Below are 27,987 nucleotides of genomic sequence, written 5' to 3' on the forward strand. Positions count from 1 at the left end.
ATTCGAGTTCTTAGGTTTTGAGCAATGAATCGTTTAGTGTTTGCGGATGATGCTCGGCAGTAAGCAAAATGGCGTCATTGTGGATGGTGATGTCTTTAGCCGTTTCTTTATTTTTAACACCTTTTCTCATGTTTTTGCTTGCTATCATCTTTTTGGCATCTATCGGAAAATCACTCGGCGTTAGAAGGTTATACATAAAATTGTTGCTAGCACTATTCGAGGTAAGGCATGTATTACAAATAAGTTCTTAAATATTTTAATTATTATACTATACCTGGTAATTTAAAAGTCGTGAACCGACTCTACGATGTCCATCCGGTTAGTAATACGTTATAAAGTGTTCTTTCCAAACAATAAAAAATGTATTTCACTACAATTGTATAAGTTACATTGAATTTTTAATGCTTATTTTACAAAAAACTTATTCGTATAAACACTTGGTATATACATGTACACACATTTTTTATTAGAACTATAATTATTTGAAATTCAATTTAAAGTGGATATTTCAAATGTTCATAAAATAAAACAATTTGCGTACTCGTCAAGAGCTTTCAATTGTTTTCCTAATTGATTTTCTTGCAGTTTTTAATTCTCATGATTTGTTGACACGTGTATAAAATACGATTCGTGGCATTTAACGTAAATGTCAGTTTCCCAAAATTCATTTTTTAATCTACAAATTACTGTAAAATGAAATGTATCGAGTATTCTGTTTACTTACACTTGTTTTTCTTTAATTTAATGGAACTTCATAAACACGTGTTCGATTTCATCGTTAAATAAATGATTAAACGTATGCTTTGTTTTATTCATTTTCATTGATCGGACAATTGATCCATTGCATCGACGAATAATCATTTACGAGTGGAAATCCAAAATGTTTTATTCATGTGCATATATTTTCAGTAGAGTTTCTCGCATTTACTGTGTTAAACGCACACGTTAATTATGATATCAATGAATGTAACCGGTGTAACTCGTATACTGTAGAACATCGAATCAGAATTGATTTAAGCTTGATTTAGTGAATCAGCAACGATAGTGTTACACTAGACGCAACGTGCTCGTATCGATTTAAAGTCGTTAAACAGTGAAATCATATATACAGGTGATTCATAGTGACCAAAGTATGAGATTCGATAATCGTTGACTATAGATTTTCATGGACATTTCATGCAATGTGCGTGCATTGATGAGCATGGTAAGTGTTCTTAAAGAAAACGACGGTATAGATGAAAAACACGCCACTTGTTACTTTTCGTTTGGTAAATTTTCAAATTTAGAACTTTAAGACGTTTTAAATCGTCTAATTTTCTAATTTAATACACGGTCTCTCAAAATATCGAAAGCAAACACGGCGAATGACTTTTCCTTTTACGCTTGTCCTTATCCAGAAAAAAAGGTGTACGTTGCAAGTGCATATAGGTGTACATACATTGAATTTTGGGATCGCGTGTCATGCGTTGTCTCACGTTAAACAATATTTTGTCCACGTCCGTGATGTGTTAACCATTTTGACAGCTGGGAAATCGAGCGAGCGATCCAACTTTCTCGTCATTTCTTCGACGTGTTTTAAATATTAAATTGTGGCCTTCCGGGTAACGCGTGCTTCCGATATATTCTCAAAATAATCAAACGATCTCTAATCCTCTGGAATTTTAATTCGGTGCATCTTGATAATGCAGATAATATATTTTAATGGTATTTTTGTGGTATGATCCAAGATTAAACATGACTGTATCTTGTTGATCTATAGTTTATGGTGCTATTTTTTTAGCGGTGGTATCAAAACATGAAAATTTGTTTTTTCAATTCATTATGTATTATGTGCGTTCATTGAAAGTTCGTAGCACTTTGACCGATCAAGGAGACGACCAGTTACCTACCGTTGGTTTAATCTCGATCTCGTTTAGTCACTGACGATGGTGGAGCCAAACGAGCGAACAATAACTTCATTATACTTTGTGTCGAACCTATTTGTTCGTTATCTTGTACATCACAAGTATTGTTATAAACTTAATTGATTCGTTGTCGTTATCATTGTCTGATAAGTAAAAAGAGCATTTCTTCAGGTAGAGATGTATTATCGAAGGTGCAAAGTCTTTCAGGAGATTTGAAATCAGTGGATCGAGTAACGTATGTGCAAAATAACGTGCAACTCGATAATTAGAAGAGAATTTTACAATTATTCGACAATATTAATCGCGCGGAGCAAATCGCTGTCGAAAATCATCGATCCTTGATGCGTTTCTATGCGATAAATCGTAATCGGTCGTTCAACTTTTCGTCATATACGTTATTGTATGGTTCGTTTTTAATTCTATTCTACGCGTACAATGAAGATTGTTTACTGGTTTCCTCTTGTTTCCGAAAAAATTCTACTCGCGTATTTTTTACCTATTTATTTTAATTGTTATTTTCCATCTACCAATAGATATCAAATACGTATTTAAAATATACTTTGCAAGAATTACTAAATTATCATTTTAAACAGAGCTATGAATATGTATTGATCACTCGATTGATATTTAAATTTGTGTATGCATTAAAAGGAATGAAATTGTGAATTGCGGTCCTAAAAAACTTGAAAGATACTGCTTTAATTGGTTACGGAATTACGAACTGTATGCTGTATTGACTAAAAAAAATTCAATCCGGGATTGTGATTCTATTTGATTTCATCTGATCATACTCTTTCATCGTGTTCGAACGAAAATAGCGTAGATTGATATTTACGTTACATGTTACAACGTAATCGAATAATTTGTTTCGGGGGGGGGGAAGGGAAAAGGAGACGAACGCTGCTTCGAAGACGAATAAAAATCGAGGACAACTAAGGTGACAAAGTCCAAACATGTCTTTTCTCATTAAGCTCTTTTATCGATTGTACTTTCATCGTCGTTATCGAGTATCGTAATGCCACGATTAGTGGAATAATTCGTTAAACGAGTCTACATTATCGAATCTTGTTCATTTCGAAATCAAAACTTATCGAAACTAATCGCATAATGATGAAGTCTCGTCAGTTGTGACTTAGTGATGTGTGTACATTGGCGAGTATGTTTCTAAGAGAAATGGCGACGCAGGATATAAAGGAAAAAAACACCGTCGTTTATTGCTTCGAATTTGGAATTTGACAAATTTTCAGATTTGGCATTTTGGAACTTTGGGGATCGGAGATTTAAAGATTTGGAAAATAGGAAATTTGAAAATTTTTATATACGTCAGGTAATTCGAATATTTAGGGATTTGGAAATTTTAAAATTTGTATATTTAAATCATAAGAAATGACGCCAAGTAATAGGAGATTCTACGCTTTCGTCTGGTCTTTATCCAAAGAAAGCAAAGTCTACGTTTTACCTGAGAATACGACGCGCATTAATATTATCATAATGTATTTAATATTTATGCTTCCTCTACATTTTGCTGCACAGAAGTAGAGGCCATCCTATTATGGGAATGTTTCCTATATCAAATATACTTCCGTCTAGTTGGTCCTTTTTTAAATATCTGTTGTCCTTGGATAAATTTCTATTAACGGTTTAAAATGTATAGTTATTCAAACGGAAAAAAAAAATAAGAGAGAAAAAGAATTACAATATAATGTATGTATTCCATTTTAAAATCGAATACAAATGTTTCGGTAACGAACCAAAATAAGTTTTCTTAGTAATATTTACTTTGCGTGTTCGATTTGCTTATAAATGTCCTTGTTGAATTACATAATAAAGTCTTTTCCATCGGTTTCTAAATATGTACATGCGATTAAACATTGAGTATTCGACTTCCGGAGCGCCCTTTTTAAAACGTATACAATCAAGCGAACAGTTAATACATGATCAGCGATTACGTGCGAAACTATACCTTATATTGTTTACCGTAGTTTTCATGGAAGAAAATTTCAACTGTCTCATGAAATATTAATATACATTTTCTTGCATAGACAAGATATGCACTTTTATTTAAATAAAAAAAAATTGTATTTATATTTGTTTAAATACATGATTACATTTATGAAAATGTAAGTCTATACAAAAATATACATATATATCATCTTTTTTGTTATTGCATTCTTTTCTGCTGAATTAAACTCATTGCACTATTAGGTTAATAAACGTCTTATATGAAAGATGAACGACACATGCAATAATTCGTAGAAATAAAATCGTAAAATTCCATATTGGCGCGTGTTGGGCATGTAGCAACTGCTGAGCGAAGAGGTCATTCACTGCTGGCCTCTCTTATAACGAAACAAACGTTAGTATGCACAATCTCACACTGTTTAATAAATGACTGCTTTGTACGCGTGTTCGTATCTGCACGCGTTTATCATGCGAGTACAGGTATTTGCGATACATGTGATTAACTGATCATTCAGTCGTTCTAAGTTTAATGTTGACATGAAAGTGGTTCGATCATTGTGTGCCGTAACATTTAAATATTTAAACGACGATGGAACACGCGATATCGCGTAAGTAAACGTTAAGAGTTGGAGATGAAATACCCAAAAGTTCTGAAGATGCATAAAAATTTGAAAGTTTACCGAACAAAATTATTAATTATTGCCCACTAATAGCTGATAAAATGTTTTTATTATTTCATTTTGCGCATATTTATTCAACTTCTTTTTTTTTTGTAATTAATACATGCTCTTAAACATCATTGTTCTTAATTATCGTGCTTAATTATCAGTATTTAAACGTTTCTTTTTGTACTCTGAATTAAAAGAAATTATTTTTATCAGATTCAAATGATTATCAATGTAGTTATCGATCTTGTGTTTTAAATACTTTTGTTCGCATTTCATACATAAATTGACTTATATGTAAAACAGAGTCGCTAGAAATGGGCAATTGATGAAAATGGTCACCGTACCATTACCAGAATGCTTATGATCTGTATTTAGATTATATAGTCCTGTTGTTGCTGTCTCGTTGTTTTTTGTTTAAGAATTATGAACTCTATTTTTCGTGCAAGATATATCATATATATTTTGAAGTCGGTAGAACAACCTATTCGAATAACTGCTCTGACTGCTTTTGTTTTAAATTTTAGTACGGCAGACAAAACATTGAAAATGTGAAGAAGAGAAACGGTACATGGAATCAAGATGACGATGAGGTGGACGAAGAATTTGAATCGCGCCATGTTGAAAAGCAGAATGTTCAGAATTTAAAAACCGAAAACAAAATGCAAAATGGAGTGTTGAGTAACAACGTGATAGCCAGGTCAAAAGATTTGATTTTGGTACCTGAGCCAGAGATGCAGAATCATAGAAATCATCTTGAGGAAATTAAAGCAGAGAATTCTTTAACATCAGCGATTCCTGGCAAAAGCGAGGTAGATTTCTAGATCTCTTCAATATTATATCATTAATTATCATTAATATGCTAACAACTTTTTCATAAGATTGCTCTTCTTTCAGAACCTTATTCGCAGAAATTCGTTTGAGACACTCAAACGAGAATTTGAACCTGCGATCTGTTTGGACTATATCAAAGCTGGCGTAGAAGCTATTATTGAAGATGAAGTAACATCTAGGTTTGAAGCGGAAGAACTGAAGGTAATTTTTCGATGTTTGTAGAGATAAAGAAAACAGATTATCGTATGATAGATTAATACCTTTTGTTTTAGAATTGGAATCTATTAACTCGAACAAACAGACACTATGAATTTATTTCTTGGAAGCTAACAGTGATATGGATGTTCGGATTTGGTTTAAGATATTGTTTTCTTCTTCCTTTACGGATATTTATTTGTTTTATAGGAGTAAGTATATTATTCGTTATTTTAACTAGTAACATTAAACAAAAGAAATTGAAATTATCTTTTCACAATTGATATATACATTTTATCTACACAAACAATGTTTTATCTACTAACAGTTCGTTATAATGATTGCTCGTTGTACATTATTAAGGGAAAATAATTTTCGGTCTTTTGTATCATGAATCCTTCAAAATGATATTACATATTTATATTATTTACGATAATGTTGAAATACATTAGTAAATGTTACAAGTAATAATGCAAGGTCCTGTGACCTTGCTTTGCAAATAGAATTACTCGGCAATGACAAATAAAGTTTCTCGGGTACAAAGACTATGGTTTACAGGTGATGTGGTTGACAGTATGTACAGCATTTGTGGGCTACGTTCCGGAGGGTAGTTTCAAACGATGGCTGAATCACAAAGTTTCCGTAATGTGCTTTGGTGTGTTATCGAGCGCTTTGTCAACAGTAATTACTTATCATAATCCAGAGAATCGACCGGTTAGGGGCATTTGTGTGGCCAACCATACTTCTCCCATAGATGTCTTAGTACTTATGTGCGATAATTGCTACTCCTTGGTACGTTTCTGTTTTCTGTATTGTCTGATAAGTAGTTATACATAATGTTACCTGGTTAACTTAACGATTTGTGATGGTTTATTAATGCTTTGTACTTTTATATTTCTTTTATTTACACAACTACAAAGGCTACTTATACTATTTAATAATGATGTTATTTTTAGATAGGACAAAGACACGGTGGGTTCTTAGGAATTCTGCAAAGAGCTTTAGCGCGTGCTTCTCCGCATATTTGGTTCGAACGATCTGAAGTTAAAGACAGGGAAGCAGTCGCAAAAAGGTTAATTACATATTATTTTTATTTTATTGCAGTCACTTTAATTCAGATTGAAACTTAATCTTTTACGTATTACCAGATTGAAGAAGCATGTGTCTGACCCTACAAATCCACCAATACTTATTTTTCCTGAAGGAACTTGCATAAATAATACGTCAGTCATGCAGTTTAAAAAGGGTAGTTTCGAAGTGGGAGGCGTTATTTATCCTGTTGCAATAAAGGTAATTTTTTATATGTACAGTACAGTATTAGCTTAACGATTTAAGTAACATATTTCGTTTTTTTTTTTTTTTTTTCTTTTTTCATAGTATGATCCAAGGTTTGGAGATGCGTTCTGGAATAGTAGTCGCTACTCAATGATACAATACTTGTACATGACTATGTCGAGTTGGGCAATAGTTTGCGATGTTTGGTATCTTCCGCCAATGTACAGAAACGAAGGAGAAAGTGCTATTGATTTTGCAAATAGGGTAAAATCTGTGATAGCAAGACAAGGAGGATTGGTTGACTTACAATGGTATGTCGACAAAATTATATCGAAGCAATCGAATATTTTTAAAATAAAAGAGTAATGTGATAATCTTATTTGTTAGGGATGGTCAACTTAAGAGAATGAAACCAAAAAAAGAATGGAAGGAAAAACAGCAAGAGGAATTTAGTAAACGACTTAAAGTCGAATAAATCGAGTCATCTCTAGTCGCACTTTTATGATCGCTGTAACGTGTGATATTTTGCTTAAATATTTTACCTGATGTGCTGTTTTGTCTTCTTTGTGGGTATCTGACTGTACGAAGAGGAAAAGATAGCTAGTACGCATGATTCTGTTTCTTTAATTTTACAAATATGGTACGTTGTATTTTGTTAAATCAATTATTACATATTTTAGAAAATTCAAGGTATGAAACAGAATTTCTAATATACATGTATAAATAAGTTAGATCTTTATTCTATCACAGCGTAATTTTCACTTTTCTTTTCTTTATTTTTTTTTTTTTTTTTTTCCCCCGAAAACAAGAAAGACAGTCTTTATATTATAATAAAGATCGAACAATACTACAAGTACCACATTTGTGATTTTTAATAATGTTATTCTACAATGAGGCATTATAAATTTTTTATTTATACACAATGAACTGTTTAATATGGAATGATATGTCATTGCGTGTGATCTTTCGTGTGCATGAATGGGTGTAGTGTCAAAGTCATTCTACTCGAATATCTAATTCACCTCATTAATCCATTACTTTGATACGTGGAGTTATATCCATTTGATATTATGTAGGAAAAATTGCATTTTTTCTTTTTGTAAAAAATACGATAAGGCAACATAGTAATGTTTTTATTGTAGTCTAGAAATAAACTATTTATTCATATTTCTGAATGAAAGAAGTTAGAGTATGCCAGGATTATGCTATTGTATCCGCCACTGAAGATTATTTTAGGTGTCATTCATTGCAATCCAATTAAGAATGTATTTTAGATGTTTTCTATTTTTATAATTAATAATATCAAAATTTAAAATATGAAGCATACGTATGCATAAAAAATACATACTTGTATCCCTGACTAAACATTAGGAGAATCATCATTGTTTATGAAATCTTGTTAACAGGTTGTTAATTTTCAAGTAAAAATTCTAATTAATTTTAGATATTATATGTAATATAATTGCACTACTTGTTAGGATCTTTTGATTGAAATCCTGAATATTAAATAAAAAATTAGGTAATTACATTATTGTTTCATTCCGTCTGGTATGTATATTTTCATGCAAACTAAGCTCGTTTAGGGAAAAAGTCTTCCATCACTCACCTTCAGTCATGAGAGTGGTGGATGAAAAATGTCTTGTTTTTTTTACTTCTCTTTAACTGAAGGATGTCAAGTTGCACATAAATGGGTATTCTTACCTTTGATACAATTCAAATTCTTATGACCCACCAAAAGAAAAATTTAATCGTTTGCACTGAGATATGTAATAGCATGTAGATAATAAATATATGTAATATATTATACATGCTGAAATTGTTAAAATAACTTATTTGAAATATGAAATTGTTAATTAAACTAATAGAATTATTTAGTTCGATAATTATGATACTTTAGTAATTTGTTCATTTAAGAATTATGGTGCTATGTGCATTGTCATTATCCAATTTTTTATATAAAAAAAAAAAAAATCATCAAAATATATTTTTATAGCAATGAATATGTGAATAATATATACAGAAACAAAACTGAAAAAAAAAAAAGCAAAATACTGTGTACCTGTCATAAGTTTGACAGTAGCATTAAATATTATTAGGGATTGTATGTGCTAATGCCTCAATTGTAATTCTGCTTTTATTAGATATTAAAAGTACTGTATATACAATGAAACGCTAGTCACTGATATACTTACATCATAGAAAGATAAAGCACAAGTGGATAATTATAGTTAATTGCTGTGAAATCTTCCTAATTTATATTTTGTATATAATACTTTAAATGGACGTACCAATTTTACATAAGTATATATAAAATGTTTGAATGCACCAATAGATGGCATAGCGAAATTTGTAAATTATTTAAATTTATTTTAGAATAATGCAATTTTAGATTTATTACGAGGGTCTCCATTTCAATATTAATTAAATCGATTAGATTCTTTTGTAAAATTATATAAAATCTAATAAAAATAAGAATATTATTTCTGACGTGTTGCGATATATTGGTCCAAGTTTCCAATATATCCACTTTTTAACTTTATTTTTATACAACATTTATACACAGTAAAACATGAATAACTAGTATTATCATTTAACCATTATTTTTTTGAGCTTCATCATATTCTTCTTGAAGTTTTTCAGATTCTTGTTGTTCTTTAAATAATCTAATCAATTCTTCCGTCGCTGTGGGTTTGAACTGGACAGCTCTACCAATATTTTTCTGAAAATAATCAAGAGACGCAATGTGCATTAGAAAAATTGTAACAAACGATTAAAGTTGAATAAATAAACAATATAATCGTCAGGAAACAAATGAAATATTTACATTCGGGAATTTAGTTAAATTTAGAGACGGTTCTTTAAACGTAAACGGTGTCCATGGCCCTTGAATGGAAGGGAATTCTGTATGCCATAATTTAATCAGTCTATAAGCTGGACCATCGTGATACTGTGTCCTTAATAATTCCATCCATTGTACAATGTCTTCGCGAGTGTAATTGGTAACGCACATCCAATGTACATCACCATTTACTAAAATATGTATTTATATGTTACTTCTAATGCACAGATTTGTTTTTTTTTTCTTTTTTTTTTTTAAACAATACACAACCTACAATATTCTGCTTTTATAACAGGATTCCTGTGTCTCCTTGGTTTGACATAGATTACTACACCAGAATTTTCTTTCGCATAATTAATTAAATCATTCTCTATAAATTTCCTGTGTTCAAAAAATATCTTCATTCAATTTACGTTAAATACATAAACTAAATCTATTTGATGATAAGGGGTTAGAAAGTTGCAAATACCTAACTCCGAGGCTCCCACCTTGGTTTTTACAAAATTTTAAAGTTACTCTCTGCAATTGACATACGTAGCGACCAATGCCCAAACCAAATGGTGTGTTCAAATATCCAAACTTTTGAAATATATATTTATTTGACATTTTTGCAGCCGATAACGTATATGTAACTTTACGACGGTGTTGTTCAAGAACGCATGTCTAACAAACTATGCATTCGAGAAGAAATCTAGTTTCCGTATTATATCAATCGAATTGAACCGAATCGACATAGTACCGCCACCTATCGGCAGTGTGTGGGAATGAATGAAACTACAGTTTCAAAAACTTGCAGTACACTCTGTTCACTGGATAGATGACACCACTTGTTCCGTTTTCGTGTGTGGGGCGCCTTTATCAAAGCAGGACTCCCACTTTATCGACTATAGGTAATCGAATAAAAATATTCACTCGATTTATAAATGAAAAAGGTTGGAAAAGAGTTTATTCAAACTTGTCTACTTGTTTGTAATGTCGATAATATAATATTCTTATTAATCCACTATTGCACAGATAAATAGAAAAATAGTTCGCGATTAAAATATAAACTTTTTCGCCAGGGCGCTTTCCAGGGAAGTGAGTTTCTCTTCCCGAGGGAAAACCGCTTCCAGGAAAAATGTAAAAATTTGCGCTGGAGAAAAATGTACCCTTCGGCGGAACGGTTGAGCGGAAGTAGGTGTCGTCACATTTTCGTGAAAATTCAATAATATTTAATTTACTATAATAAAAATTTCAAACCGATTCATTCCGTTTTACGCTGTACGTGTGTGTACATGTGTGGGTACCATTTACATTTATTTCAATTTCTTTACAAATACGTTTACGATTCGCTGTATCATTTTGAATTTAAAGAATAGGAGGGAAGTGATCAGGAAGTGATCCTAACTGTTGTCGAACCAACGTGGTTCGATCACATTACACTTGACGGGCGGTAAAGGTACAGGCATTACAGAGGGTAACGACGTAGGCAAAAACTCTCCTGGCCAAAGGTGAACAGCATCCAAAAACAAGAATCCGATGAGAATACCGTGCATTAAAGGAGCTAAAATTCTCAACAACCTGCTTCTAGGTGGTTTCTGTGGCCATACGAAAATTAACGGAGATCCATCTGACAAGCGAGTTGAAACGATTGAAATATAATGTTAATTAACTTACATGTATGTATGTATGTACGTATGTACATCTACTTATAGAGGTGTAACATTAGCTTCTTTTGAATACGCGGTTCAAGGTTGCCGTATGATTCCTAAACGTTTATTATTGCATTTACTTCCGAACAAAAGTAGCTCGTGTTGCACCCGAATGTATGAAATAATCGATTAAATTTTAAGAACAAACTTGTATTGCGTCGTATGATCGACGATTTAACATGATGGGGACTGACCCCTGCAGGGGCACTAAATATTCCGTTTCCATTGCAGGATTTTCTCTTTTTGTAACTAAATCTGCGATTACCGCTCTGCCCATGAAGCACGCGATCTTCGAAATTACGTTGATAGTTGGCTCGAGTCGAGCCTGTAATCGTGCTTCCTGTACTGTCTTGTAAAGACGCGCTAGTTCCGGTTAGCTGGGAACATTTGTCGTCGTCGGTATCACGGCTAATCAAGTCTGTTCCTCTGTCAAACACGGATTCGTTTATATATAGTAACTGACAGATTAATTAATAACAAGATGAAGTTGAAAGAAATATCATTATTTCTCTTTTACAGACTCCTGACTGAGTCGAATGGTATCATTGCTGTCCGTCTCGATCCGCTCCAGATTTCAACGTTTTACACTGTACCGAGTAACACACCGACTTAAATGGATTAATTGTAGAAGTTCATCGAAGCTTTCTTGATGCGCGCTTATAGTTTTTTTAGGCCTTCGGAAAGGTCGGTAGAAATGTAGAAAAAGATCAACGAAAACACGTACGATCTTGTACATGCGACGTTTTTGTTTTTTCAAAAACCAAATCATTGCCAAGTTCAACCGCTATGAATACGATACGAATCCGCTTAGCGCGTGAAATTGTCGCGTCGTTTGAAAAATGCCTTTAAAGTGCTATCAAAATTTTCAATTTTTGAAATACTTAAACGTACAACAACAAATCGTATCTCTTTCGTTCGAAGCATAATGCTATGCAACGATACGCTGAAAAGTCTATGGAAGAAAAAAGATAACAGTAATCTACATACGTTTACATAATTGGTATTTACCGAATAACAGGCTTCGAGGCGATAAATTATCTCGGAAACAGATACGCTACAACCAGAGCAACATGTCCCGATGCAAATGTAGGCGATATATCAAACGGATTTCTCGCTTTACATGTTAAATGCATATTTTAACCTTCCATTTACGACTGGTTGCTTCAGGTCCCAAATCAGACGTCGATTCTGGTCCGAAACCTCGATCAGCGTACTTCGAAGACATCACGTCAAAAATGGAAGAGCGTCGTTGCGATCTCGTAGGCAAAGAAAAATATTTGAGGGACAAAATCACGACGATGGAACGGTCTATACCTGCGTTGGTAGCGTTCAATATGTGGATGGCGAAGAAGTGCGAGAACGCACCGTATTGCAAGGTTCGCGAGATCATGAAAAGATTCGCCCCCTATCCGGACCAAACCGAGAAACTGTTAAGCAGCTTGAAGAGGACCGTGAGAGAACTAAACGGAGAGACAACCGAGTTGCATGTACGGAATGATTGAAATTCAACGATTTTTTCGGGTAAATCTTGCCAGTGTGCTTGAAACTTCGTATCCGTTGAAAAATTTTTCATTCCATTGGTCGTTGCTGTTTGTTCGGGTGAGAACACCTGCATATTTATACCATTAACGCGAAACGAATGGGTGTTACGCGTCGAAACATGTATAATATTCCGAAATCTCTATATTTACATTTCCGATTTCCTGTATCGTTACAGCTTATAATCCTAAGTCACTAAGATTTTTCGCCGAAATAACTTACTTTAACCTTTTTCTAACGTTCACCGTTTCGCGCGTTACGTGGGAACAGTCAATTCATATTTTTCAAATGAAATTCATATTTTATTTCGTTGTACTCTCGAATCTCGAACGACGGCTTCGTTATCAATTACAGGAGAAGATTATTCAAGCGGACGTTCAATTAGAGGAAACGGACATAGAACTAGAATCGTTGGAGCTCGCGAACGAAGAAATGAACGACACCCTGAAGAATTTGGAGAAGGAGGTGCGAAGTTACGAAACACCGAGTCTTCATTCTATACGTTCCGAAGACTTAATTTGCTTGTCGAAAATACGTCAATTAGCCGAAGAAGAATTGAATCTGAAGAATCATATCAAGGAACTAGAGCAAAAAGAGACACTGTTCAAAGAGCACATAGATCGTTTGGCGGTGTCCAAGGAGTATCAAAGCGTTTGCGGGAGACGGAGGATCGATTGTGCTCAGGATCTAGAATGCAACGCGACTAAGATTCGATGCGTGCCTAGAGAATGCTCGACGCGTCTTCCGACCTGTTTAAGAAAGAAGCAACCACGACAGAAACTTATCGTTAGTAAGAATACTTACAAGTATAGAATATTCCTAGATATTGTAGAATAAATTTATTTATCGTCGGGATTCTGTGTAGGGTAAAAGCGACGTGGTCGTTTCTACCTCGGACCGGGACATTAACGATAAACGAGAAGAGGAAATTAAAGAAGAAAAACCGGCAGAAGAGATAGAAAAGAAACGTTCGTGGATACCAAACTGGTGGAACAGTAATCACAAAGTCCAAACAGTTTCATCCGAAGCGAAAAGTGCTGTCTTATCGTATTCGGAGAACAATGTAAAAGAATCACTTTCGAACCTATTACGAATGCATTAATAATAAATTAGTGTTTTTTCGTGTTACAGAAATTTGGGAAAAACGAGGAAGAAACGAAAGAGGAAAACACGATGAACGATAAACCTCCTAAGCAATCGATATCAAAATTTTCGACTCCTTCTTGCGAACCTTGTGGACATTCGCCCTGCCCGCCGACGACTTCTACGAAATTTCCCCGCTCTTCTTATCCATGCGTTGGACCACGAGAGCTTCGTAGTATAATAAAGAAATCTTGCACCGGAAATATCTCTTTGTGCAACATACAAGTGAAAAGTTCACCCAAAGATAGATACATGAGAAAAGGTTGTTGCGACATATCGTCTTGTACGGTCGCGGATCATGGTACGTAACGTATACCTAATCTCTCGTTCACCGAAATAGAGATTAAGTCTAACTTGAAACATAGGTATTCGAAAGTCGTGTATACCAATGATACCAGCTTGTGATCTAAAAAATCTTTGTGAAATTTGTCCTTCGCCGTGTAAGAATTTTCTACGCTCCGGAGGAAATAATTGCAGATGTAATTGCAAGGGTAAGTGTGCTCTAGGTTTATCGGATACAGATTGCAATTGCAGCGATGCATTGGATCCTTCGGAAGAGTATCGTCCAATCGCTTCGAAACAATTGGACGCGCACGTAGAAGGCAACAATAGCGAGGACGAATATTGCGAATGTTGTTCCTGCGGTTGCGAAGATAGCGATGCATCCTTATCGTGTCGATGTAACTGACTGTAAGTCGAATAATATAATTTATTTACACAAAAAGAACGAGTGTTTATATGAAATATCTTCCACGTTCGAAAACCCAAAATAGGCCACTTATCGTCATTGTAGATAACCTTACAAATTCTGTATCACCGTGAAACGTCAACCGGGACCCTGCTACATATACTATTATTAATCAACTATTTACGACGCTGCAGATCACTGTGTCATTTTTTCATTTCTTTCTATCTTAAGCGCGTTACGTTATTCGGATATGAAAGCATACAGAGGAAATGAAGTATACGCAGTTTTTATTGTGCAGTTTATTTTATACAGAATGCAGTATAAAATGTGCAAAAAACCATGTAAACGATGAAATCATATCAGTTTGTACATGACGTTTCTTAAATTACTTCGATTGCTTAAAACGGAATGTGGAATGGATAGTAAGAGCTTTTCTCGGTTCTGAAAATCAATATATTTATATGTTGAAAATAATAAAAATAAAATTAAACGTACTTTGTCAAATTTAATCGAAAGAAAAATATATTTACCCAGTCATTGGACAGATTCTGCCATTGCAATCGAAGGTATCGATATATGCAATATCTTCCGAACTAAGTTTGAAGTCAAAAACTTCGCTGTTCTGAGCGATTCTTGATTTTGTAACCGACTTTGGTATTACTATGTGTCCACGATCCAGCTGACCAAGATTTATAAAATTTAATTAATATATACGAATGTATAACTTATTAAAATAAAATTTTATTACTCACCTGATATCTAATAAGAACCTGTGCAGGCGTTTTATTGTATTTTTTGGCAAGTTCACCCAATTTTTTATCTTCCAATAGTTTCGGATCGTCTGGTTTGGCCCATGGTCTGTCAGGAGATCCAAGCGGACTGTACGCGGTAATGAGTATACCCCTTTCTTTGCAAAATTCTGAGAGCTTCCTTTGAGTTAAATACGGATGACACTCGATCTATAAATACGCAAACACTGAGTGAAGAAAATGTTTCGTACAATTAGTTAGCAGCGATTAAACGAAACGTATGCCCACTTGGTTGGTAACCGGTTTGACGGTACAGTTCTTGAGTAACCTCTCGATTTGTTCGGAATTGAAATTGCTAACACCGATGTTCTTGGTAAGACCCTTTGTTACTAAAGCTTCCATCGCTTTCCACGTGTCTACGTAATCCACGTCGCTTAAGGCAGGTGTATCGTCAGGATTTTTTGGAAACAAATCGTCTCCTTCTTTGTACGCCATTGGCCAATGAATTAAATAGAGATCCAGGTACTCGAGACCTAAATCCGATAAAGTTTTCTTGATGGCCGGTTCAACCAAGTCCGGTCTATGAAAAGTGTTCCATAATTTGCTCGTAACGAAAAGGTCCTGCCTCTTCACTACGCCTTGGGCAAGTTTTTCTTTAAATGCAGCACCCACTTCTTTCTCATTGCCGTAGACATGAGCACAATCAATGTGACGATATCCAATATCGATAGCATCCTTAACAGCCTGAGTAACTTCTCCGGGTTTGGACTAAAATATAAATAACGCAAGAAGAATAAAAACGTGAAGTACCGCTTATCACAAAGATACAAACGACGTTATACAAGAATATTATATTTATTTCGTAGTAAATTCTTCAAAGTCAAGATATCATTTTTAATTCGATGTTACAGAGCAAGCTACTACTCCCTTATCTTTACACAAGTTAAATTAAATTTGGACTTATCTTTAAATAGGCGAAGCTAATTATAAAATCTACTAAATAAAAACATTGCCAAAAATTATAAATAATTTAAGAGATTTAAGATGTATGTATGTATATATATATATATATCTTTATCAATATTCTAAATAACATTATTAATTGTATCGTATGAATTCTAATACATAAAATGTAAAAATAAATGTGAATTACGTCAGAAGTTAGATTTCAGATACAAAGAGACTATTCGTTCATTTAGTAGATTCGAGAACTTCGCAGAATAGTATTGCGTCTTAGATAAAAAAGAAAAGAAGATAAAATAGTTTCAGCCAGCATAAAAGTATAAAATTATAAAATAGATATGTACATCCACGAAGCTCGACATTGAACGCGAAAGGAACTGTAACGTAATTTGCGTTGAATTTTTTATATTTCCTTCGTTAACATATGTATACGTGCAATTAATCTTTCGTTATGCTGAATTGCTTCATAAGAGATAAATACTGACCTTCCATGTACCCAAACCGAAAGCCGGCACTTCGTTACCGTTGTAAAATTTCATTATCGGTACGTTTAGAACCATTTTGATATTGTTATATACTTTATTATTCGACACGCGAATATCTCTTTCGAAAGGTTTGTTACACTTTTTGAGATTCGATTAACCGTCAAACGCTTATGTCAGCAGCGTACAAATGCCGGGTACATTTGCCTAGCCCCTTTTATAAATGTCCCCACTATTCCCGCTCGTCCCGAAACCAGCCCCGTATTATCGATGTACAAACCGTTCCTTTCTTCTTCGCAAATTTATAAATCGAAAGATCTATTCAACTGAACGTGTTCAAAATATAAATATTAATTACCGTTAATGCGATAAGTTATAATCAAAATCGTATTTCGCAGCTTAATTTATAACAATTTAATTGTATTAAAATCCAACGTGTTTTTAAGCATTTAATTTCTGAAGAATTTCTGAAGAATTTCTGAAGAATTTCGAAAGAATTTCGGAAGAAGAACTACAGAGGTTTTAATTATCAAATATAAAGTATATTTTTCATAGAATATTACTTTGTTTATAATATTAACGATGTTCGAACGTATCCGCGGTATGTTATCTTCGTTTTCTGTTTTTCAGATCGGAATATTTTATATAAGTATTGTGTAAAAAATGGACCGAAAGAGAAAAAGAAAAAAATAGACCGATACTTTCAAACTCCCTAAAAAGTGTACTGCACTGTTTTTTCTGCGCATGCGTGTCGCAATCGTATACATGTGTGTGATCTTACGTAATAAGTTTTATATCTTTCACGGAAAGATTTCTTTGTGGTTGTACGTTGATCATCACAGTGTTGGGGTACCGGTAAATTCGCTAACGAGAAACGGGCCCTGTGGAAAGTTACAGAGTCCGTTGTATGCAGTAAGGGATAGTTGAAACCCTTGATCGTTAAAGAACGAACGAATGAATGAATTACGGAGAATAAGAGGTAGCTCGTAACATAAACGGATTATTCTAGAAAGCGATTTTAACTCACATTTCGCATGAAATTTCGGTTACATCGTTTTTACGACATTATTCTTTACAATGTCATGTATGGATCGATAAGTCGAAAGTCTCGTGAAATTTTTTACAACTTACTGGAAACGATGTTATCCAGTATCAGCGAACGCGTAAACAGAGAGAAAAAATGTAACGTTTCGACATTTCGATTTAGAACAGCTGTGTGAATAACAAATGAGAAAATAAAGCGCGGTATGTACTTGAACCTATATTTCATATTTTATATACATTCTAAACGTTATTCGCAACAATAATACATTCGATTTAAAATCGATATTGTTTGCTGATCGGCATTCGCTTTGCATTTGTCTTTTTATAGTTTCCATTCGAACGAGTTAAACCGTTGCGTTGGTGCTTAGAGTTTAAGGTAGGAATATTATCGACAAGTTGACTTTGTTTTTTTTTTTCGAAAGTGTACAATGGGCAAAGCATACTTGAATATTGCGATTGCGATGTCGCATGAAAGAACCATAATCGTCCACAGCATAGCATAGTGGACTAGAAATCTTATTACGGAACGGTTCGTTTCCCCAACGTGAATCTAGTTTGCCATGACTCCGTGATAATCGCTTCTTAAATATTATTAGTACTTGTTCTAATTGAATATAATTCTTTGAGACAATTACTTTTATTCCGGAGTGTCGAATATCAATTTAAAAATTGATTGAAAAGTTTCTCCGGATCATCGAACTGCCCCGTCGCTGTAAACATTTTTCAACTCTTGTAAAGGAGAACAATCATCGTCGATTTATAGACATACGTACACAGCCAGGTGTATAGCGAAGTATATCGGAACGATCGAGATCTCTTTCAGCCGTTGGTTAGATACGAACAGAGCGTCGTATTGGTTCCGCGTCGAATTAATTATCTGGGAAAATTCAGTGTTTCAAAGTATCGGATATTATCGGTTTGTTTAAGCGGTATATCTCGAGCGTTTTTCGCGCAATCACTGATCGTACTCGACGATTATTGCATTATCGACACAAGATTCGCGATAAAATATGTAGAATAATTTGAACACGACTGTTAGGACACCTAAAAGTTATTAGAACTTTTACAATGTTTTCGTTTACATTTACTCTAAACAAGGACGGATACGAGTGCGAGCACGTTACGATTCGATTACGAAATCTTTGAACGCGGCTGCGAATGCTATATTATTATTATTTTTAATAGTAACAATAATTTGGGAACCGTTCGGGAATACGGAAACTTTTAAATCGAGATCTAAACCTAACCCATAGCCTTGGCGTATCGAAAGTTCTCGTGATCGAATTTCAAGAATCGTGTTCGATTAATAGAAAACTTTATTGCAACGAATAAAAACATAATCGTATAAAATATTCGATAAATAAAACTATTACTAGTAGGTAAGTAGAGAGAGAGAGATAAATTGAAATTGAAAAATGGTTTTCGAAACTAGAATCATAATTTTTGAACGAAAGGAGATGCACGATTAATATTAGCGAGCGAGTTTTCGCAAAACGTCGAGTTCATAGGTGGATTTCCAAAATTGATATCTTGACTGGACAAACTAGTCTCTGTGTCGTCTGTCCAAAGAAATTCCACGGTTCCTTCGGTGTAAGAGAGAAATGGCTCGGCCGATATCTTTTTCTTGATCGTGTACGCTTGTTCCTCGTCGAGAAACGACTTCAGTGAACTATTGGTAGACGCGTTCAATTCCTTCTCCAATGAACTCGACGACGTTGAATTTCTTCTTCGAATCTCTTCGCCCTCCAGTTCTTTATCCTTGAACGCGATGCTACTGAATCTGGTAATGTCCGATAACGAGGACACGGAAGTTTTTAGCCCGGAGTCGATAGAAGATAAGGATGTTTTGTTCGTGACAGCGGCTACGTTTGTTCGTGCAGTTTCTACGGTGTTCGGTGACTTGTCGAAGCTCACAATGTTCTTAATCGCATCGCGGCATTCTTTCATCTTAACGAGCACTCGAGATCTCCACGAGCCGCATTCGAATATCCTCGACGTTTCTGTGTTTCGCGTTGGTGACTTCAATTTCGTGCTCAATCTACGAAGACGAAGAAAATGAGACGCGATGCGGCGTTCGTTACTTTTGCTCGTGTTCTCGATAAAAAATTTACCAAGAGAATAGACTCGATTTTTACGGATATCTTTCAAACAACTTACACCTGTGCGATATGATTCATGATGCAATTACGTCGTTCGTGCAACGAAGTTCATTGGAAACGTCTCGAACGCCTAACTGTCAGTTTCGCTCCTATTGTCGTTTGTCTCGAAGGTCGCGACTGAATTTACTAAACATCGCGGTTTGTAAGAAATTCAAGTTTCGACCGACGCGTGGCTTATCACGCGGTCCAACTATACGTACGTGTACTTCCTCTTACGGTATGTCCTTCGAATTTTCAGGCAAACGTTCTACATAATGGAATTGATAATTATACATATAACGCGTTACGTTGTAGGACAGAAATATAGATCAGAGGTAGCGGTGAACTTATCGAATAATACGGCACCCTCGTGGGAAAAAATTCCGTTCATACATGTGTAGCTGTGAATGAATGTGGAATAAGCAATTTCGCTCGTCGAGCGAATCGGTCTAAAAAAAAGGGTTATCGCCCACGTGGACCTTCGCCATTCATTGGCCTTGAAGAGGCTCGTTCCAGAATTACCAATGAGCATGTATCACCGTTCTTCTTTTTCTCTTCTAGAATCCTCTTGTAATTTACTGCTTGTCCATTCTACCGCACGAAACAATGCAAGGTCCTTTTTTCCTAACAATTCGTTGATAATAATAATCGCAGAAAAAAAAAACATTTAAATTATAGCCTTTACTTATCATTTAACAAAACACGTGTTACAAATGCTTCTGGAAACATTGTGTTTCCATTTTTAGCTCCTACAATATTTTCTTATAGATTCTTATAGATTTCTAAATCTTATAGATTTTGGTCGTTCGAACGAAAGAACGAACATTTATTTTCATCTAAAGTTTCGTTTTCATGGAATTTTATTTGCCGAGAAACATTGTACATTCTGCAATCGCTGCAAATACCGATCAAACACAATTAACTTGATTCGGTTGGCTGGTACGATGCCATTTCAGAACGAAGCATCGAAATTTTCCATGGCGTTCAATAAATCCAATTGACTAGATAAGGGTCAAACGAGAGCCGAATTATAGCGTGGGATTAGTTCAAAGGGGATATGCCTTACTATTTAATTTACACCGAAACTGACGAGCTGTTTCCTGCCTTTTTCATCCGTTTACGATGATGCTTTTCTATACATATCTAGAACGGGTAATATTTGTGGTCTTTCAAGCTGCAAAAAGTAATCGTATCATGTTAGTACGTAATCGTATCGTGTTAGCAATTAGTACGTTAGAGAATTTTTCTCGGTACTTACTCGATGAATCGTGCTACCCGTGCACCCGTAGCTAGTGCCGCGATACTCTCCATTTCCTCGGGAGAGAGAGTAAAATCAAATATGTCCATATTTTCCTTTAGTCGACTGGATGTTACAGTTTTCGGGATAATGGCGATTCCGTGTTGTAGCTGGTACGTTTGAAAAAATTACGGAATTAGGCTTTTATAGAATCTACTTGAACGGAATCTCGACATTTCGACGTAGATATTTAACGGCAATATTTAACGCTTTCAAAAATACGATAGATACGATAGATTACGTTACACCTAGCCTTCTATCAAACTTATCTCTATCGATCAAAATGATAAAATTATGTTATTTGCGTTATGTTATTGCGATAAGACGATTTTTCAAGCTCAGATACGACTGTAGCCAAGGACAAAAGATCAAACGATTCTCTCGTCGATTTCATCGAGTGTAAAATACGAGAAAACTTTCGGTATTATTACCGCGTATCGTAGACTAATTTGTGCCGGTGTTTTGTTGTGCTTTTTAGCTAGCTCGAGGATCGTTGGATTCTCAAGGAAATTCGGTGCTCCCGCTCTGTTTCCAGGTTGTCCCAACGGTGAATATCCAGTTATAGTGATATTATTTTTCTGACAAAATTCGATCAATGGCTTTTGATTTAAATTCACGCTTACTTCGACCTGTACAAGTACAGAAGCACAAATAAAAATACGATATAACGTATAATAATAATTAAGAAGAATTATTACCTGATTGTTTACAGGTGGAATTTTAGCCTCTTTAAGCAGCCGAGTGATTTGTTCTATGTTGAAATTACTAATTCCGATGCTACGAGCCAATCCCAAATTCACGCACTGTTCCATTCCCCTCCAGGTTTCGAGGTAATCCGTGTCCGACGTTATAGCGATACCTTTCTCGTTTTTAGGATACAATTCATCTCCCTCCTAGTAAATAATAAAGCATACAGAATAAATCTTGCCTGTTTAGCTGATTTGATTTTTATGAAATTTTTTTTAAACTATCACGGTAGCAATTTGGAAATAACCTTAAACGCGAATGGCCAGTGAATTAAATAAAGATCCACGTAACTGAGACCGAGAAGTTCCAAAGACTTTTTGCAAGTCGGGACAACCATGTCTTCCTTATGAGCATTGTTCCAAAGCTGAAAGAAACGTCGGTTTTTAATACTATGTTCTTGTTACGTTAAACATTTATCGAAAGAGAAAAACTTTACCTTGGTCGTAATGAAGAGATCTTCTCTTTTCACGGTGCCGTCCTTAATTTTTGCTTGAACCGCTTGACCAATTTCTTTTTCATTCTGGTAAAAGTGTGCCGTATCTATATGACGATATCCTAGATCTATAGCTTCCATCACAGCTTTTTCCACTTCTCCGGCTGTTGACTAACGATAAGAATATATTACGAGTTTATAACTGTCATGGGCTGTCATCCAATTTCGAAATTTATATCATTTTTTAAGTCACAAATTTCCACGATTCGAGAATTCTGAATCTTCTGATTTTTGAATAAACCGCGCTATCGAATCATATGATGGTTTTACAACCTTCTACAAACGATACCTTTAAATCGATTCTTGTTAGCTAGATAAAATCTCCAGTGTTTAAATATTTACGGGTCAATTACGATTACGGTGTAAGCGTTTTCTTACCTGATACGTACCAAGGCCAAAAACTGGCATCTTCAGGCCATTGGAAAAAGCAAGGTTGGGTATCTTAAGCATCGTCGATCAGAGATTTGGAAACGTTATTTAAGAAAAAATGATTACTTTTTAAAATTGTTCCTTGACCGTTCCGTTCTTGACACGTGTTTTCACTGCGATAATCGATAAAGCACGCAATGTACTTGGAAACCAACTGATCACGGAGCATCGATTCACCTCCTAGTCATGCTATTACTAACAGATAATAATTACGTAACGCATCGGCGATGCGAATGATTCCATCGTTAATGCCAAGATTAAAAACGTATTGCTTACATTTCACAATGATATAGAACTTTTTAACGCGTTATCGATATATTGAATTTCTTCTGACGACAATAAGGAACAGGCTGTTTCTTAAAACAGAAAACAGTTATATAATTTCAACTAAGAACAATTCTCGTTTCTCTATGATTGCCGAGAATCATAACTACCATCTTTGAATATTAAACAGGAATGACATTGCGTGAACGTGATTTATTAGTTTCTCGATCTACATATTTTGAACAATAGTTTGTCAGTATCGTGTAAAGGTTCTATAAAATATGCGTAGAAATAAATGTAGAATTTTATTAGAATTCTATGTTGAAAGGATAATCCTTGTGATCCTTGAATCTAAGTACAGAAATTTTATTACAATTAGAATATGTAAGCCATATATGAGATAAATAAATCCGTTTATTACTTACTCCGAAGCTGGACATATACGAATTCCGCGATCGAGCTTATCTATCGTTTGTATTTCTTCTGGAGACAGATTGAAATCAAAAATATTAATATTCTGTTTAATGCGTTCCTTCGAAGTTGATTTCGGTATGGGAACAGTGCCAATTTCTATCTGAAAATAAATAACCATTATTTTAGATAAATATTTTCCGTTCAGATAATTTCCGCTCGTAGACAATGTATTAATATAATTACCAAGTAACGCAGGACAACTTGTGCAGGTGTTTTTCCATATTTCTTACCGATCGTAACAATTTCTGGCGCATCGATCGTAACCTGTGGATCACCAGGTTTCGCCCAAATTCGCTTTGGTGAACCAAATGGACTATACGCGGTAATAGCTATACCACGTTCGGCACAAAATTCTCGTAACTTCTTTTGATTCAAATTCGGATGACATTCCACTTGATTCATGACAGGTTTAATCGTGGCGATCGATAACACTCGTTCAATTTGTTGCGAGTTGAAATTGCTAAGCCCTATGCTTTTTGTTAATCCCAATTTCACGCATTCTTCCATACTGCGCCACGTGTCTAAATAATCGACGACCTCGGACTTCGGATTATCCTTCTCATCTTTTGGAAAAAGACCTTTAGCGTTCTCCTGAAAATCATATGTGCGTGATGTGCATATGTTTTTTTCACGACTTATAAGATATGTTCATGCCACCGTACGTTATACGACACTGGCCAATGCACGAGATAGAGATCCACGTATCCTAGTCCAAAATTTTCAACCGACCGTTTGCATGCCGGTACTACATGTTCTCTTTTATGCGACGTATTCCATAGCTGCAAATATTAAAATGTTAAGAAAAATCGATCCGAACAAGATTTCCGTTTACCATAACTGTACCTTCGTTGTAATAAATAAGTCTTCTCTTTTTACGACTCCTTCGGCAATTTTCTCACGCAATGCTTTACCAATTTCTCTTTCGTTACCGTAAATGTAAGCACAATCAAAATGTCTGTATCCAGCATCGACGGCATCTCGAACAGCTTGCTCAACAACGCTCGGATCATCCTTGAAAAATATTATATAATTATAAATTCAATCATTCAGCATTTAAGATAAATGTCTAGGTAAATTGGCAATTAATGTTATTATTAAATTATCACATTTTTCCATTGTAATATTTATCCTTTACCTTTATCGTTAGAAACGATAACGCGTTTAAGATAAATATTGAAAATCTTAAAATACTGACAATACACCTAATATCGATCATCCAAGATCTTCATTCACACGACGTGTACTCACTCCGGATTGCCAAGTACCAAGTCCTAACACAGGAATCTTTTGTCCATTGTTCAAAGTGATTGTTGGCGCAGCCATTATTACACGGATGTATTTTATTCCACGTCTGCAGCTGTACCGATTACTCTCTGAAATAAGTACGAAATCATAATGAAAGATTCCCCCACTATAAACAATCTGTGGGTCTCCACGCGACGTGGCTATAATGTAGTGGCTGTAATATACTATTAAATAAAATTGTATTGATTCGTAACAAACAACTGGCCAGACCCGAGCGAGTTGCTTATTACGAATTCGTACTGTAATTATCGCGAACCGCACGTATAAAAACTAAAATACGTGTACAACCACGCTTCAGAAACTTACGTCTTATGTAATTCACGTCTTATGTAGTGTTTACATGTATTCTTCCGTTTTAAAATAAGCAAAATATATAACGTTAAAAAGTATCAGTTCAATATACTTGTTTTATGAACGGGAAAATGCAATAATCGATAGAAAGCAAATATATGTATGTATCCAGATTTATATTTTCTGTAAAAAGACTTATGTTAACTGTACAAATGCCGATAGATCATTTTATACAAGTTTTTCCTCTTTACTGGCTTCTATTGCTTGACTTTTCTCTTTCCTACAATTCTTATTCTGATTTCTTATCTTTTTCGAACTCTCGGTTCCACCTTCTAAATCGATTCTTGTTTTCGCGCGTGTGCCAGGTCCCCAGTTAACAATAGGGTTTTGCTGAAAGCGAGTCAACTTATTTTGTCTGGAAGCTGGATTGGCAAGCGGATGATGCTCGAACGAAACATCTGTAGTTATCGTTCCATTTAATATCCTTATTCCAGGACTATCGACTGACAATCTATGCGGATTTACAGGATGTTGTTTTTCCCACGTGCGTACAATATCCCATATAACACAGTTTGGTGCATCCGTTTTTATAGATGTCTTACACGCGTGTGAATACGAGACATTATAACCCGCATTCAACAGCGCAGATCTAAATAATAATATTGGCGGGGTAATACATTTAACTATGGACATCAGGCGATCAATCGTGTAATATAACGGAACGTCCAACTCTTCGTAGATAACATTCAATACTCCTTTAATTCTTTTCGATGTTCTCAACTGCATATTATCTAAGTTATGTAAAAGTTTAAAGACGAATTGCTGGTCATGTAAAGGACCTAACCATACAGGTCCTCCTTCTTGCTGTTTATGCTGACAGATTGAACAAAATTGATCCACGCTAGGCGAAGATAATAATTTAAAATCTCCTGTGGGCTTTCTATAGCACAATGATCGAGTATTGATACTTTCGCAACCTGTACATTGATACACCATGCCTATTTTAGTGGCATTCTCCTTGCATTTAACTTGACTGGAATATATTTTTACGAATACTCTTATATAAAAATCAGCGCTTATAGAAAGTATAGGTACAACATATCTCCCGTAACGGCCAGCATGAGAAGCGATATTTTGTAATAAAATTCTCAATGCCATTTCATGACAAGCTTTAGATTTCAAAGAAATAGCTCCGTATTTAAGGTAACAAGTTTCAGGAACATTTCCAGCCAACACAGCCATATCTGTAGCTGTAACCATAAGCAATCCATCATCCGATACGCACTGGACTGCTCCATCCAAGAATGGCGTAGGGCAACCATACGGATCCAAGTCTATTACGTCGAAACGATTCTTCCTATTTTGATACATCAATAATGTCGCATCCTCTTGACTCGGTTTAATAAGATGCTGAACATCGTTGTGCTCTATGTTTCTTTTTATACTTTCTACCGCTTTAGCGGATATGTCGTTCGCTACAATTTGCTTTATACCCTCTACTTCCTTAGCGTAACGAATACTTCGTAGACCGGTGGCGGATAAGGCTTCCAATAAAGCGATTCCATTAGGTTTTCCTCGATCTATTTCTAATATTTGTCCATTTCTGTCATCGATATATGTTCTTAATACTAATACGCTAAGATCTCTGTTAAATTCTTGAACAGGGTTATAAAATACATTGGTATCGCTCACCAAAATTTCTGCTTTTCCCTCGTTTATAGTAGAAGGAGATACATTTTTTTCATTATCCAATTTTAACTTTTTTGCACATTGTTCCATGTTAAATGCAACAGTACAATACGTAGAAATATATGTTAATAAGTTTGTATGAAAATATTTGTTAATATATCTGTAAATGTTTAATTATAAATTTTACATGGATATAAGGATATGTTAAATAATTTCTACATCAAGATAACGTTAACACCGACATTAAGGCTTACTTACATATCCAATTATAAGTGCAACTTTTTTAATTACAAAGTTGTAAATTGTAATTATGAAAGTTTAATTAATACATCTTATAATTAAATATTAAAATCCATTATACGCATATCTGTTTACAAGCAAATATTTATAATATATTTATAAATAACGTTCGAGGTTATTCTTCACTTTGTTTTATGTATTTCAGGTTGGTAAGATGACAATGGGCGGTATAGATTGAACAGAATTTCTATGTTTAAATCGTACATAGAGAGCACAATAAAACTTTCGATATTTTTGCACAGTCGATATGTTTCGTATTACTGCCACAAGAGTGTATTCATTCGTTGAAAACAAATTCAAAACTACGATTCGATGAAACGAAGGGATTTTAAACGTGGACGGCTCAAATTGGTCTCGATATGTCCAAGAATATTTTTTGAATGAAGATGTACGTATAAAACTGTATATTTATCCGGAAATAGTGTTTTTAAAATGTATGTGTTGAATATCAAACGGTGGGTGTTTTGCAATATTCTCAATAACGAAAATTCCAAGCGCGAGCAAATTCAATTTTTACATTGAAGTCAAGGAGGATCAGTTTTTTCGGTGATTATTCCTCCGTGGCAAGTCCGATTTAAAATTTTTTT

The 27,987-nt window shown here is 34.7% G+C and overlaps 8 protein-coding genes across 20 annotated transcripts; 2 read left to right on the forward strand and 6 right to left on the reverse strand.

The window, feature by feature from the left end:
• Positions 1–9,315, forward strand: Gpat4 (Glycerol-3-phosphate acyltransferase 4). 7 transcript variants are annotated; one of them, XM_012297868.2, is made up of 9 exons: positions 8–221; positions 5,059–5,343; positions 5,429–5,566; positions 5,638–5,772; positions 6,119–6,352; positions 6,517–6,632; positions 6,709–6,850; positions 6,938–7,146; positions 7,223–9,315. In XM_012297868.2, the coding sequence occupies exons 1-9, from the start codon at positions 69–71 to the stop codon at positions 7,308–7,310; spliced, it is 1,500 nt and encodes a 499-aa protein (XP_012153258.1). In that variant the 5' UTR covers positions 8–68; the 3' UTR covers positions 7,311–9,315. The 7 variants fall into 7 exon arrangements, with proteins under 7 accessions (XP_012153261.1, XP_012153258.1, XP_012153259.1 ...); XM_012297869.2 differs by lacking the exon at positions 8–221 and adding an exon at positions 1,181–1,204; XM_012297872.2 differs by lacking the exon at positions 8–221 and adding an exon at positions 2,823–2,841.
• LOC100878838 (uncharacterized) lies at positions 7,321–27,980 on the forward strand. Of its 7 annotated transcripts, none has more exons than XM_076539155.1 (9): positions 10,433–10,564; positions 11,885–12,049; positions 12,384–12,451; positions 12,533–12,852; positions 13,259–13,690; positions 13,770–13,967; positions 14,018–14,348; positions 14,413–14,737; positions 27,546–27,980. In XM_076539155.1, the coding sequence occupies exons 2-8, from the start codon at positions 12,015–12,017 to the stop codon at positions 14,733–14,735; spliced, it is 1,707 nt and encodes a 568-aa protein (XP_076395270.1). In that variant the 5' UTR covers positions 10,433–10,564; positions 11,885–12,014; the 3' UTR covers positions 14,736–14,737; positions 27,546–27,980. The 7 variants fall into 7 exon arrangements, with proteins under 7 accessions (XP_012153274.1, XP_076395270.1, XP_076395269.1 ...); XM_076539154.1 differs by lacking the exon at positions 27,546–27,980 and adding an exon at positions 14,821–17,120; XM_076539153.1 differs by lacking the exon at positions 27,546–27,980 and adding an exon at positions 14,841–17,120.
• On the reverse strand, positions 9,313–10,280 carry mRpL43 (mitochondrial ribosomal protein L43). Its single transcript, XM_003708550.3, has 4 exons — positions 10,144–10,280; positions 9,949–10,055; positions 9,660–9,865; positions 9,313–9,554 (listed from the first exon to the last, which is right to left on the reverse strand). Exons 1-4 carry the CDS (start codon positions 10,278–10,280, stop codon positions 9,426–9,428), a joined length of 579 nt encoding a protein of 192 aa, XP_003708598.1. The 3' UTR covers positions 9,313–9,425.
• On the reverse strand, positions 10,952–11,832 carry LOC105664231 (uncharacterized; the record flags this gene model as incomplete). The annotated part of the gene is made up of 2 exons (XM_012297878.2): positions 10,952–11,283; positions 11,514–11,832. Coding segments are annotated over 2 exons (546 nt in total), but the record flags the coding sequence as incomplete, so codon positions are not given.
• Positions 15,006–17,137, reverse strand: LOC100878049 (aldo-keto reductase 1B). The gene is made up of 5 exons (XM_003708536.3): positions 16,933–17,137; positions 15,773–16,252; positions 15,488–15,694; positions 15,266–15,414; positions 15,006–15,176 (listed from the first exon to the last, which is right to left on the reverse strand). The coding sequence occupies exons 1-5, from the start codon at positions 17,005–17,007 to the stop codon at positions 15,134–15,136; spliced, it is 954 nt and encodes a 317-aa protein (XP_003708584.1). The 5' UTR covers positions 17,008–17,137; the 3' UTR covers positions 15,006–15,133.
• Positions 19,272–21,153, reverse strand: LOC105664232 (uncharacterized). Its single transcript, XM_012297887.2, has 2 exons — positions 20,131–21,153; positions 19,272–20,011 (listed from the first exon to the last, which is right to left on the reverse strand). The coding sequence occupies exons 1-2, from the start codon at positions 20,148–20,150 to the stop codon at positions 19,408–19,410; spliced, it is 624 nt and encodes a 207-aa protein (XP_012153277.1). The 5' UTR covers positions 20,151–21,153; the 3' UTR covers positions 19,272–19,407.
• LOC100877151 (uncharacterized) lies at positions 21,144–25,087 on the reverse strand. The gene is made up of 12 exons (XM_076539272.1): positions 24,951–25,087; positions 24,659–24,826; positions 24,478–24,594; positions 23,999–24,406; positions 23,767–23,915; positions 23,027–23,105; positions 22,592–22,759; positions 22,403–22,519; positions 22,107–22,301; positions 21,840–22,037; positions 21,370–21,518; positions 21,144–21,285 (listed from the first exon to the last, which is right to left on the reverse strand). The coding sequence occupies exons 1-12, from the start codon at positions 25,029–25,031 to the stop codon at positions 21,255–21,257; spliced, it is 1,860 nt and encodes a 619-aa protein (XP_076395387.1). The 5' UTR covers positions 25,032–25,087; the 3' UTR covers positions 21,144–21,254.
• LOC105664233 (tRNA methyltransferase 1) lies at positions 25,569–27,551 on the reverse strand. Its single transcript, XM_012297893.2, has 2 exons — positions 27,359–27,551; positions 25,569–27,260 (listed from the first exon to the last, which is right to left on the reverse strand). The coding sequence occupies exon 2, from the start codon at positions 27,188–27,190 to the stop codon at positions 25,640–25,642; it is 1,551 nt and encodes a 516-aa protein (XP_012153283.2). The 5' UTR covers positions 27,191–27,260; positions 27,359–27,551; the 3' UTR covers positions 25,569–25,639.
• Positions 27,981–27,987: the final 7 nt, after the last annotated feature.

The sequence above is a fragment of the Megachile rotundata genome, chromosome 13, assembly GCF_050947335.1.
Source record: "Megachile rotundata isolate GNS110a chromosome 13, iyMegRotu1, whole genome shotgun sequence".
Classification (NCBI taxonomy): Eukaryota; Metazoa; Arthropoda; class Insecta; order Hymenoptera; family Megachilidae; genus Megachile; species Megachile rotundata.